Source organism: Tauraco erythrolophus, chromosome 2 (genome assembly GCF_009769465.1).
Source record: "Tauraco erythrolophus isolate bTauEry1 chromosome 2, bTauEry1.pri, whole genome shotgun sequence".
Lineage (NCBI taxonomy): Eukaryota > Metazoa > Chordata > Aves > Musophagiformes > Musophagidae > Tauraco > Tauraco erythrolophus.
The window spans coordinates 78,405,448-78,418,768 of NC_141466.1; the positions used below are offsets into that span (position 1 = coordinate 78,405,448).

Below are 13,321 nucleotides of genomic sequence, written 5' to 3' on the forward strand. Positions count from 1 at the left end.
GGCCTTCCTTTCTCACCACGTTTTCACTCCTTACATGATCCTGCCCTGCCTAACCCTCCTGCGGCAGGACCATCTTTCCTCTCAGTGGCAGTCAAAAAGAGAACATAGATCAACCACTTATGCGTACACACTCCTGCCCTGAAGAGCAAACCAGCCAAGAATGTATTGGATGAAGAGCACAGGCTATCAGCTTTCAACCAAAACAAACCTAGGCCAAAGTGAATCAACCAAGGCCACAAGCCTTGCATTACTCAGTGTCTTGTTGCACCGGAAGGGAAGGAAGGTAAAAATTTCTTACACTGCTGACCAAGAACTTCAGAAGGGCAGTGCTTCAGAGGCATTCATTCATTGCTATAGCACTGCTGTCGCTTTATTAAAAAAAAAATAAACAAAAAAAATCCACCACACACCCCCGCTTCTTTTTATATTTATACCTTCTTTCAGGATTTCACATGCATGCCCCTTTTCATCAACAAGGCGCAAACTAGTAGTTATCCCACCTGTGGCATCATACTGACTAGAAAAAAAAAAAAACACACAACTGAGTTTTCTCTGATAATAGCCCAGATGCCTTCACACATTAAAACTACAAACTAGAGAAACTTTCCAGAGCCATTCCACTCCTGGATAAAGTATCATTTTTCACTATCAGCAGAATAGCACAAAAAGCAGGCTTTAAATAGCATCCCAAAGCAACCACCGTTTCCTTTCTCATCCCCAAGCGGAAAACAAGATCCTCACTACGTTTGAAGCCAGTAAAGAGAATTAAAACAAGAACTATACAGCATGAGAGCCAAGGAAAATTCAAAATAAGCAAACAACTATACCAAATTTCACAGTCAAGACAAGCAGCAACACCAAATGGCTTCAACTGGAGGTTTGCAGAGTATTTTGGATGAGTAAAGCTGACTCTGAGACTAAACACAGTGACTAGGGTTCAGAAATAAACTGTACAAAGTAAGAGGACTAAAACCCAGACACTGTCATGCAAATAACTGTTATAATATATTAACAAATAGAATATTTCATTTTTTTCTTAAACAAGACGTAGTATCAAACATTTATGACCATGAGGAAACAGAGGGAACAAACATTACAGTATTTTACCTGTTTTCATTACACATTTTGACATATTTTACTAGGAGTGTTCTACAAGAGTAAGAGCAAAGTATATTTAATACTGTTACAAGCAGTGAATCAAACAAAACGAAGAAGTACTTTAAACCCAACGTTACCTTGGAAAAACGAGCATTTATCCATTTTGTAAAAGTCTTTTTCTGTACATCATTGTGTTCATCTGAAGAGAGAAAATAAGAAGAAAACAATGAGTGAAAACGTATTCTTAATCCCAGATTGCTCAAAACAGGTCATATTGAACACTACCCTGACTCAGCGGGCAAATTTTTTATCTCATCTGTCAATAAAGCTGTTCAAACCTCTACAAACTTTGGTATTTGCAGAGTCACACAAATGTTTCAACTTTACTAGCAACCACGGCATCTCTTTTCCATCAGAATCAGCCTCTTGGCACTTCCCAGGCAGGACAACAATGCATCGAATTCACAGGCTTCCCAGCTGCTGAAAAGCAACCTATGAAACCATGGGCTTTTAATCAGACTTTGTCTACACCTTTTTGCCCAGATGCATGACTCCAAACCCTGCTGAGGTCCTTATTCAAGCTTCTGATGCAGATAATAACCTCCTTCGGTACACGGCACAGCAACCACAGTAGCAAAGCTGCTGAGACAACTCTTGAAGCACTGGCATCCTTACCTACCCCAGCCTACTGTCACACCTGGGTTAGGAGCCACGTTAGTGACCAGCCACAGCCAAGTTCAGCTGGCATGCAGGAAGGGCACTGACGAGCATGGCATTGAAGTACCACCATCTGGGGTCTGGGAGACAGCCAGGAGGACCCAGCCGGTCAAGGAGGGAGGACAGGAGGGCACCTACAGGTCAAAGCTGAAGAAGGAGCAGAGGCCTCCAGCTGTGCAGAGGGAAGGTTGCTTCCCAGGTTAAGGAAGCCATTTGAGAGTGACCTGCAATCTTACAAGGGCTTTCCCACTAAACCAGGCTGAGTCACCTCCAGCACAGCGCTGCCCATATGACAGGACACCTGTTGGGTGAATGGCACCCAGCAGCTCTAAGGGTGAGACTGTGCCTCATCGCCTGCACTTAAAGGACAGCGAATTCCCTGCTGACAACAGGCCAGGCAAAGGGTGTTGGCTCACCATGGATTTTCAGTCCTTCTTGCTGCAGTCAAGAAGGAAAAAAACACATGCAGCCTATGAAAGGCTTTAGCCCCCAAATCCATGCAGCAGAGCACAGCCAAGGCAGGCAGTGCCTTCCGCTGGGTAAGCTCAGCCTTCAAGACTCCATGAGTCTCTGGACAGACCAGTCCAGAGACACACTTCAGGTGCCCACAGCACACTGCTGCCCCAGGTGCTCTCCTAAAGAACCTCCCTGTGGCAGCTGGCACTAGCTTTTCCAAGCCCCTTACCACTACAAAGTGTACCACCACAGTGCTCAGACCATCTGTCCCTGCACTGGGATGAAGCCATAAAGAAAACTGGATTGAAACTCAAATGTTCCACTTCATATAATTTTTTTTTTTCCCCTTTTCATGATTTCATACAGTCTGAAGAGAAATCAGATTATGATTAAGAAGCACCACTTAAAAGATCCTATGCTTCGAGACAGCAGCAATTGAGATCGTTGCACAGTGAAGTTTTACCTACAAAACCCAGATGTTTATTTTAAAAAAAAAGTCAGGAACACTACCAGAAGATTCTTTCAGTAGACGACCTCAAAATTTTTTCTTCTTGCCCAACATGCATCTGGAAGTTATGCCATTCATGTCTAACATCTAGCCAGGGATCTGTTACACGTGAACTACTGGAGCAAGCAAGTGAGCAGGTGGGTTTTTTTTATGTAACAGACATGAACAAGGAATAGCGGCTAAGGCTCAGTTCAGGGAAAGAGAAGAAGTGACATTGGTAAGAGACCGACGAGATTGTCACAACAGCTAAAAGACTTAATAAGCATTCTTAAAACATTCATGTTAATTCAAAGTAAAACCTCGGTTCTGGGCTCCTTTTAGGCTTTGGCTGAAAAACCTGCTTCCAGCACATCCAAGAGTGCACATCTGCAGCAACATGGCAGCCAGCAGCCATTGTTTCACCCTTTTGTGCTCCTCCTCCTTGCCATCTAAAGCTCCAAGGCAGCCTACTCCTCAGTTGCACCTTGAGCTTAACCAGAAATCAAAGCTAGCCCAATGCAGAAAAAGGTTTTTCTGAAAGAACTTCAAGATACCTACAGTGCATGCACAGCAGGCCACGCTTAAAACATCTCGTTGAAATTCAAGGTGTTGTTCAGGAGGAATGCAATGACCTAAAAGACCTCATTAACCCTGCTCTCTTCCCTCAGTGCATAAAGTGCCTTGCCATCAGAGACAGGATCTACCAGCAGGATACTCAGTGACAAGTATCCATCTCACAGGAGACCGACAGGGTCAAAATTCAAACTCTAAATATACTGAATATATTTACTCCATTTTTTCCCTTCAAGTTTTTTTTTTTTTTAAGCGACAGGAACAGACTAGATTATTAACTGCCACATGGGACCAAAAAGCTAGCTTTGTACAAAACTCAATCCCAGACTGTGTCCAACTCTTGATGTTTTCTGTTTACATTAATTCCAAATACTATTTGTACTGAATGTATAGAGATTTAAACATCCTTCTCTCTCTTTAAATATAACCTCTGTCCCTTTGCTGCCCACACCCCCAAGCACATAGCTATGTATGAGGGTGCTTTCCTAAGGCTCAGTCTGCCTTCTTCCTTCTTTAAGCTTCTGTGAGAATCAAGAGTAACCCCAAAGTTTGAGGTCTCACATTCTTTTACTATTGAAGATGACAAAGGCAAAGCGCAAAGAGAAGCCAAAAATAATTGTATTAACTGTGTAAAAGGGTAACAACTGTTATGAAAAGAGTCATGGATTTATATATCCTGTGCGTTAGGAGCTCTACACACCCCGCTCTTGGGGGGTTCAGCCCCTTCACAGGCAGACGCGCAGCAGGTGACAGCTCTTTCCAGCATTACACCAACTTCAGCCCGCCAGGACTACTTCAGCATGCCTTGCTCCTACACCTGCGCCCCCCACTAGACCTCAGGTCCAGTTTCTATAACTGCTCCCACTACGTGTGCTGCAGTAGCATATGTGACATTTACTAAAAATCCAGCCCCTTTTCCTTCTTTTCAAAAAGAGGGCTTCTTAGGGAGCAGAAGGGAAAAAAAAAAAAACAACACACAACCAGCAACAATTAACAAATAAAAAACCACATGACTTCAATAAATACAAACTACTAATGTTCTTTCTTTTACCATTAAAGACTGAATGTATATACCCCTACTATCTCTTCAGTATCAGAGCATCCTTTATTTGAGCTAAGCAAGGAATCAACATCCTGCTCAGTTATAAAACCCATAGATGACACTTGACCAGTCAGGCTCTGCTTTCATGTTTGCTTTATGAAAGCCTCTGTAGCTAGGATTTTTGTAATTAGCCATTATAGCTAGGGTTGTGTCAAGCTTTTTGGTATAAATCGCTGGAAATAAATTTGTAACTGAAATGCTGGTGCTTTGTTAGCAACAGTGACAAGTTATTTTTTCCCTCAAATTAATTTTCTTTAGATTCCTATGAGTCTGTAAAGCTAACCCCCAGAGGCTGACATTACGATTTGGATAACAAATTAGCCACATTCAGACAAAAACCCAATATTACCGTTCAGCAAAGCACGCAGTACTCCAGCCAGTCAGCTCCTCACACAAGACATTAAAAACATTGGCAAGTCACAACCCAGGGAGAAACAAATTCACCAAGTTGCTAAAAAAATTTGTGTTTCCTTTCACACTGCCGCAGTCTGACGATAAAAGCCAAGGACCGACTTGGGGCCAAATTCTGCTTCATCACCTACTGACTGTTTCCTCTGGCCAGCACGGCTCTGCCTGCCCACCAGTCACTTAATGGACTTGTAATGGCCAATGTCAGAACAGTTTGTTCTTTTAACAGGAAATAAAAAGAAATCTAAACACACACAGAGAATTAAACTCTTGTGATGACAACAGAGAGAAGAAAAGCTTCCTATCCCGGATGCTTGTTTGCTGAAGCCTGTTTCATGATGTATCTCCATGCAATTGGAGTATGCCCAAAACAACCGGCTCTTGTAGTCAGATGCCCAGCCTGTGTCCTGGCATTCAATTGCCCCCAGGAGCCGCTTTTATGTACCTCCTCCACGGTCAACATTGTCCCTTAATAGTACTGGGGCACTTTGAAACCGCAGTTCAAGTCCAATCTATTACCTTGTGAATATACTGTTCAGAAGCAAAAAGGAATCTAAATGATCTAAAAATAGAGGTAATAACAAAAGCCTCACCGGATTGTGGTTTGCCCTTTACTCAACCTCTGCTTCATACTGAGAGCCAGCTTTCTTATTTCCCCAAAACGCATTACATGCTTACATGACAGAACTGTGTTATTTAGTTTTTGAAAGACAAAAGTTATCACACCCAAAACAGCTGGCAGAGCAGCACTACAACGAAAGCGCCCTGGAGAATCGTACAGACTAGATTGGCAAATAAAGTACAGAAATTGCCCAATCATTTCAGCACAAGTTACCAAGGGTCATCTCACATTTTAAGACTTAAATTCACCATATTCTCCTCGTTATTTAAGTTCTCAGCAAAGGAATTTAGAAATAAAAGAAGGAATTAGCCTGTGGGTTTCAATTAAGACACTTGGAATGTAACAAAGTTAGAAACATCCCTTTGCCTAAGCCTTTAGGCAAGCAAGAGTATCTCTCGGAGATACTGCCCCACCCAGGACTTGCACCTATTTGAAACCCTGACAACATTAATAGAAAGAAGCAGGGAAAGTTTTGTATTGGGTGGGCAATTTTTTGTATAGAAAAACCATTTTGGAAGTAACTATCTTTTTGTCGAACTCAGACTAATGCACATATAAAAAGACACAAAATAAACACCTAAAATTTGAGGATGGAAACCAGTGTGGTTTTTAATCGCTGCTAGCAAGAGGCAAAAAGCCAAGCAAGCCACAAAGCACCAGAGTTCATGACCACAGAACTCACAGAAGAGCCTCTGATGCTCATCGGGTTATTGGACCCTGGCTTCATTAACACAGAATAATCTTTACCAACAGCCCTGAGATTTTGGGTCAGGCTGGGCTTTTTTTAGGGGAGAGGGTGGCCGGTTCGTTTTTTTAAAGAAACAAAGTAAAAGTTGAATTGTTCTGCAGATCCCCTCTTCTCTTGCAACATCATGACAGAACAAATGGCTCCAGAAACAAGTAATTCACTTGTAAGCTTTCATCTTCACACTGAATTTTTAATTTCTGCAAAGTGTCAAGCACAAAGTCTTCCTTCATTCCTTCATCTTTCCTCCCCATCAAAGTTCAGCAGTTGAGCAAAAATAGTTACATTAAATAGTGTCTCTAACAAAAAAAAAAAAGTAATGATCCTGCCTACAGCAAGCGCTGCACAAAATGCAGTTTCTCAAGTTGTAAATTCTCTGTATAGACCAAATGATGAAATACAAGCATTACTTAAACTGAAATTAAAACCCCCCAGCTCCTCACTCCCTGGTGTTTCCCAACAACAGACACCATCTAAAACAAGACACCACAGATAAGTAATGAGGAACCCCCTTGGTTCTCACTGAAGTGCGCTGTGAGTCTAAGCTAAATTGTATTCACTTCACAATAAAAAAATTCCCCAGCAACTGATAGCTTAGAAGAAGGCATCCTCACAGCTGAAGCAATATTAAAATAGCTGTCTCCATACCTCCCAGCAAAGCAATCTAACACGCCACACTGCTGGTCTCAGTGCACTGGAATGATATTTAAAAGGAAACTACAGAGAACAGCAAGCTCTCAGAGACAGAAATAATGCTGCGGCGCTACGCACCAGGCCTGAAGATCCATGTTGATCAGCCAGTGACCCTACTGTCGTCATGGGACGACAACGCAAAAGCAAGAACTTGGGGCGAAGTGTCCCAACACCTACACAGGGCTGCTCCAGCTAGTGGCCAGGGCCCAGCAACCCCACATTTCAGTTCAACAGCCTGCAACAGCTGCCTAACATTTGGTCAAATCAACCAGCATCAGCTCTCTGTGCAAGACACCCATGGCAAGCCTTTGTGTGTGATACAAATACATTTGGGCACGTATTTCACAAACTGTCAATGAACATGGACCAAGGTTTGAGGCTGGAAAAGTTTCTGTCAAAATCTTTGGTTAAAGTAAAATGGAGTTTTGGCTACCAGCAAGTGCACTGTGGGGAAAAAAAAAAAAAGAAATAAATGTTTCACCAATACCTCTATAATGATAGAGAGTGGACTGGATTATATGTACCCCATAGACACCAAAGGACAAGCTTCACCCACAGGTAGAGGAAGATGGCCTCACCATCTCCCCAAGGTCTCAACCAAAACAACTGGCACATGGTAAGACACGGGAAAAGAAAGGCAGATAACTCCTGCCCAAAATCTGGTGATTAAGATGCTTCTAAGCACATAAACTGGAGGGCGCTTAAAAAGTTCGAGTAAATCTACAGACACAAATAAAAGGTAGGAGTTACAAACTAGATTTACTACAGCTTAGTTTGTTACAAACACAGATTAGATCTTTGCATTTCTGAGCGGTTACAAAGAGAATTGCTTTCCACAAGTTGGTGTTAGCCATCTGCTCTTTTTTCTCTGCCCAAATTAGAACTATTATTAGGCTGACTTGCATTTGTGGAGGTGATTCACAGGATATAAGGTCAGAGGGATCATTGTGATCATCTAGTGTAATCTCCTGCATAACACAGGAGCTGTCCCCACAAAAAGCCCATCTGCATACCAGAAGGAAGCAGACACACAACAGATGTCAGAGACCCCGCGCGGGCCCAAGTAAGCGATATTGCTCAGGCAGAGAAGGAATCCAAGCCATAAACTGTGTATGTGCAAGTCTCTCTCCACTAGTTACAGCAGAGTTTCAAATCAGGCAGACATCACAAACAACCTTGTTTGAACATCTTCAGAAAACATTGATCAGTGTACAAAAGACGTAATGTCATTTTCCACGTTTGATTATGTCATGCTCTGGGGCAAACTTCCTAAAAAAAAAAACCTTACACATAGAAGTAAACTTTTCAAAAGTTTTCGTAATTGACTGGAAAAGCAGACCCAATGTGGCAGAAGGAAATGCAGTAATACCCCAGAGACAACTTTTCACAGTTACTGCTAGAGATGCAACATATTCTGTGTTGCCCTGGCCAGAGCTCCACGTTTGTGTCAGACTGAGAAGGTGGACTTGCTATTCATAGTAAGAACAAATGGTCACACTTCAAATAATTTTTTTTTAAAAAAAAGCACCAGACTGGTTAGATTATTTTGTTCTGACAGTTGGGTAAAGACAGTGCACTCTGAAGTTCTTATTCACAATAATGAACTTCTGCCTCTTCATATTCCAGAGCCTTTTTTATTCCAACTTTGTTCAGAGGTTTTCTAATCTTCCTTTTCCAAAACCCAAAGGATGCCATCCCAAATGCCCCTCCTCTTATATTCTGTCTTCTCACTCCCAAATATCAAAACCTTTCCTGATCCATCCCTTCAGAGCTGCCCATCTCTTTCCCAGGCTCCTCCATCCATCTGTCCCCACCTTGTCCCAAATCTCCTTCCACCACAGTCCATCGTCATTCCTGCTCTAAATTCTCTCTACGTCAACAGCTTTTCCCTACAAAAATAGAAGCCAACTCCTGGGATATAATATGTAGGAGCCAGGTATTATTAGTTTACTACATACTTCAATTTTCCAAGAAGTAGATTAATAATGCTTGGCTTTCTATAAATTAGTATATGGCCCACCAGTGCCAGCTCCTCTCCATGACTTCTCTGGCCTCTCACTGCAAGCACTCACTCCTCCCAGCAGAGAAGGTAGAGGCCATAGGTAGCTAGGTATGCACCAGATTGTACCTCACACGCAGAGGCTGACTGGCCATCCACCAGGCAGCAGGAAAGACATCTATACATTTTTTTTAAAAAATTATTCTTTAGTGAAGGCACTGTGTTCAGGGCCTCGTCTTCCTCCAGCCACCGATTTTCACACAATCTGCAGCTGTTTAATTAGTTTTAATGACATGAAAATTGGATTAAATTTCCCACTAGTTAATCCAAAGTGGGCCAGTTTTGCAGGAGGAAAAAACAATGGAAAGACAAGCATAATCAGAGTATCCTACTTTCCTCATGAAAATAGATTAATAACAGATTTAAAAAAAAAAGTATGCCGTTAACATACTTTTAAAATTACATAAATGTTATTTAAATGTTTCTGCAAGCAAGTACATACCTCCTGATACAGACCATATAGGTGCCATTTCAGTGACAGCAACATACAGACTAGAGTTATTTAAAATCTAATGGTGATGCAAAGTCAAGGTATTAGTTTTCTAGGTTTGATTGCCCCAAATCTCTGATGGTATTTAGAAATCTAGCTTTAAGATCAAAAAAAAAAATAGCATGCATACAGTTGTATTTCATCCATGGAAGGTAAAAAAAATAATTTAAACTTTCCAGTTCTAATTAACTTAGAAATTAAGCAAAGAGAACAGGAAAGGAGTGTCTGAAAAGCTTTAACGCTCTTTGTCACTTGGAACAAGATTTCTAGACCCCCAGAAAACCCCAGGCACAATGAACATGTATAGTTTATATACCGGTTGCAATTTCGTAACTGTTCTAATCACTGCAATAGCAATAAAAGTCTTCTAGCTCTTTCATATGAATGCCTCAAGCCATCTTACAAGTATTAAGCAAGCTTCGCCACCTGTATGAATCCACTACTCTTCGCATTGCTTCCAAGAAGTTTACTAAAATTTTAATTTAAAGTGTTTTTACAGAAAGTACAGGATGGCAGAAGTCAGAAGGCACCTTGGAAATCATTTGTCTAGTCCAAAGCCCGCAGTCAGAGCAGGTTGCCCAGGGCCATGTCCAGCCAGGCAAGTCCATCTGCAAGGACAGGCACTGCACAACGTCTCTAGGCAACCTGTGCCAGTGTTTAAAGTATAAACAGAATTTCCTGTGTTTCACTTTGGGTCCATTTTCTCTTGTCCTGTCCCTGGGCACCACTCAGAAGAGCCTGGCTCCAACCTCTTTGCACCCTCCCTTCAGGTATTTATAAACTTTGGTAGCATCCTTCTGATCCTGATCCTTCTCTTCTCTAGGCTGAACAGTCCCAGCTCTCTCAGCCTCTCCTCATAGGAGAGATGCTCCAGTCCCTTCATTGCCTTAGTGGCCCCACCGCTGGCCCTCAATCCAGTATGTTTGCTTCTCTCCTGTACTAGGGAGCTCAGAACTGGAGCAAGTGCTCCAGGCATGGCCTCACCAGCACTGAGTAGAGAAGAGCATGTCCAAGAACAAGCAGCATGCTCATGGTAAAGGAATGAAAGAGAAAGGAAGCAAGCTCGTGTTTCACGAACTCGACAGCATCTAAAGCTCACCAAGTCACTTGCTGGAAAGCTGCTCACTAACACAATTTCACTTAACAGACTGTGTACTGGAAAGCTTCTACACTCTTCTGTAGCTAACTTACAACCATAGACTAACACATTTCAATTCTTCACAATCAAGACTCACACCACGCCATGTTATCCATACGAATCCCTGGGCAGGCAATGCTTGGAAGACAGAAGCAGGAGGGAAGCAAGCCCAAATACAAAAGTATTCCTCAACTCAAACTGTTGCATACTGATCTCAGCAACAAAGTTGAGCTCAATCTTTACAGAAATCAAATAGGCAAATAAAGTTTAAAAAAGCATACATTGTTTGTTTTGTTTCCAGGCAGGCTAAGTCTGAGCTTCATTAGCTATTCCATTATTTTGTCTATTATCAGTGTGACTACACTGATGCCTGTAAATTATTTACCTCAGTCTATTAACCTTTGTAATTACTAAGATGAAACCTGAAACATAGAAGGTTTTAAAGGAAGCACTTAAAATTCACGTGATGTGGTGCTCTCAAGATAAAGGAGAAGCAAGCAGAAAGAACGATTAGAACGATCAAAGAATTTAAATCCAAAATATTTGTTAGCGTAAACCACATCAAATAGAATCATAAAATGGTTTGGGTTGGAAGTGACCTTAAAGAGCATCTATTTCCAAACCCCTTGCCATGGGCAGAGATACCTTCTACTAGATGATGTTGCTCAAAGCCCCATCCAACCCTATCGCTCATTTCTATCCCTAAAACACTCCAGCAAGTCCATTACAGAAATGATCACCTTAAATTAACCTGCTTTTATCTTCACACGATCTACCCAAAATAGGTTAAGTGTTTTATACTGTAATCCAGCCCTAGTGAGGAAGATTGAGTGAAAGGCAAGTCCATTTCTTGAGATAAATTGAATATTTCCTTTCCCAGTCACATTCCTGTGTTGGCCAAGGAAAATAAATATTGTACCACTGGGGAAGGGGGAACCTTTGTGCAGAAAAACGTGATGCTAAGCAAAGCTTTGAGCACTCTGTCCATGAAGAAATGGCTATACTTTAGAGGCAAGAACACACAGTAATAAAGGTGTCTTATCCAATTCATATACTTAGCGAGACATCTTAATCAGGAAAAAGTAAAAGAGAAATTGGAGTAAAGTATTATGAATGGTCCCTTCTTATGGCTTCTGGTAAACATAAGAATTTTCTTTTGACATAAAGTCTGTTTGACAATTGCAGGATAAATATCTGGAATGCGTTAAAATAGATATTTATGCAAACAAGCAAGTACCACTCATCACCATCAGTGTGAGCCCACAGAAGACTTCCCACTTCAGTACAGAAAGTTCCTTCAGGACATACCACTCCAAAGAATGTGACCAAAACTGGAGAAGATAAAAGAACAGAGCTGTCAAAAGGAGATCAACCCAAGTTCAAAGTCCATCAAGACGTTGGCAGAACCTGAGCCAAGAGATTTCAGCAGCCAATTGCTTAGGCAGAGGATTACATATAAACATCTCAATCCCTGTAGTTTTATTATTTAATGACCAACTTTTAGGAGGACTGTGATGAAACCTGTGCAAATGTGGGGTTTGAATACTACCACTCTAACACATCAAATGGTTTTGTGATGGCATGTGAAATTCAGAATAGACACATCACCTTTACCTTCCTAAAAACTGGCTGTACCAAAAGAAAGATCACCTAATGAAAGCAGATAATTACAAGTCAGACTATTACTGCTGCCTCCGGCAACAACTCCAGTAGATCAGTCATACTCACAGGTGTAATCCTGTCCTGGGTGCATTTTCTGAAAGGGTTCTTGCACACCTTCCCAGTGCTAAGGAGTCAGGGACCATGCAGGCTCGGGATTCACAGCCCCTTCCCGGCAGGCAGCTGCCCAGCTAAGGCAGCTTAAGATCCTCAAGTCCCCAACTTTCTGTTTCACCGAAGGTCAATGTCCCTGCAGCAAACCTGGTGGTGTCTATGCCTCAGTGAGGCTGGAGTTTGCAACCTAAATATTGCTAGCCTGAGTATCAAAATTAATGAGAGTAACCACCAGTGAAAGTAAGACAAATTAGGTCACTAGTATAAATGGGCTAAAAAAGCAGAGACAAGCTTATGGAATGAAGAGTCCACAAGAAGATGGATGTAATTTATGGCTGAAGAAATCCTTGCACAGCAAACCACTGGAAAGTAAGGTATACTAGAGGAAGCACCACCGAAGATATGCTTATGGAGGAATTGTAAGCACCTGTGGATACCACCACAGGTACCATGCCAGGCTAAACCCAGCACAGTTCTCCTTATGGTAAGACAATCCCCTGCGCAGCCACTGCTAAATCCAATAGGAACTGTGAATCCAAGCACTCAGGTTGAAGAGATTTAAGTAGCATAAACCAGTCCATCAGACCATTCAATGTTGAAACAGCAAACACAGAAGATTCTTAAGAGAGTAGTTCAGTAACAGTGTTGAAGACCTTTTGAAACCAGACCTGCAATGAAACTTTGACTTAATTAGATAGCAATGTTTTAAACTCAAGTGTTTAGGAATTTCCCCACCATACAGAAGGCCTTTATATCTTTGAATGACCTCTAAAAGAAAACTAGCTTGCAATACAGGAAGAAACACTGTGACGAGAAAAAAAGATTTTACCACCAATGGGCATAAATCAGCATCTAAACACAGACATTCACTATTGAGTTTTGCTGGCACAACTACATTGGCTTGGCATACAAAAAGTGTGCATGGACTTCACTAATAACAAAACCTCCTCTAGCATAGCT

The 13,321-nt window shown here is 41.7% G+C and overlaps 1 protein-coding gene across 1 annotated transcript in view; it reads right to left on the bottom strand.

Moving 5' to 3' along the window:
• Positions 1-13,321, bottom strand: part of UTRN (utrophin) — a 366,325-nt gene that overhangs the window by 338,559 nt on the left and 14,445 nt on the right. The window contains exon 2 of the mRNA XM_086631518.1: positions 1,236-1,297. Coding sequence (XP_086487644.1) covers positions 1,236-1,297 — 62 coding nt within the window. The remainder of the gene's footprint in view (positions 1-1,235; positions 1,298-13,321) is intronic.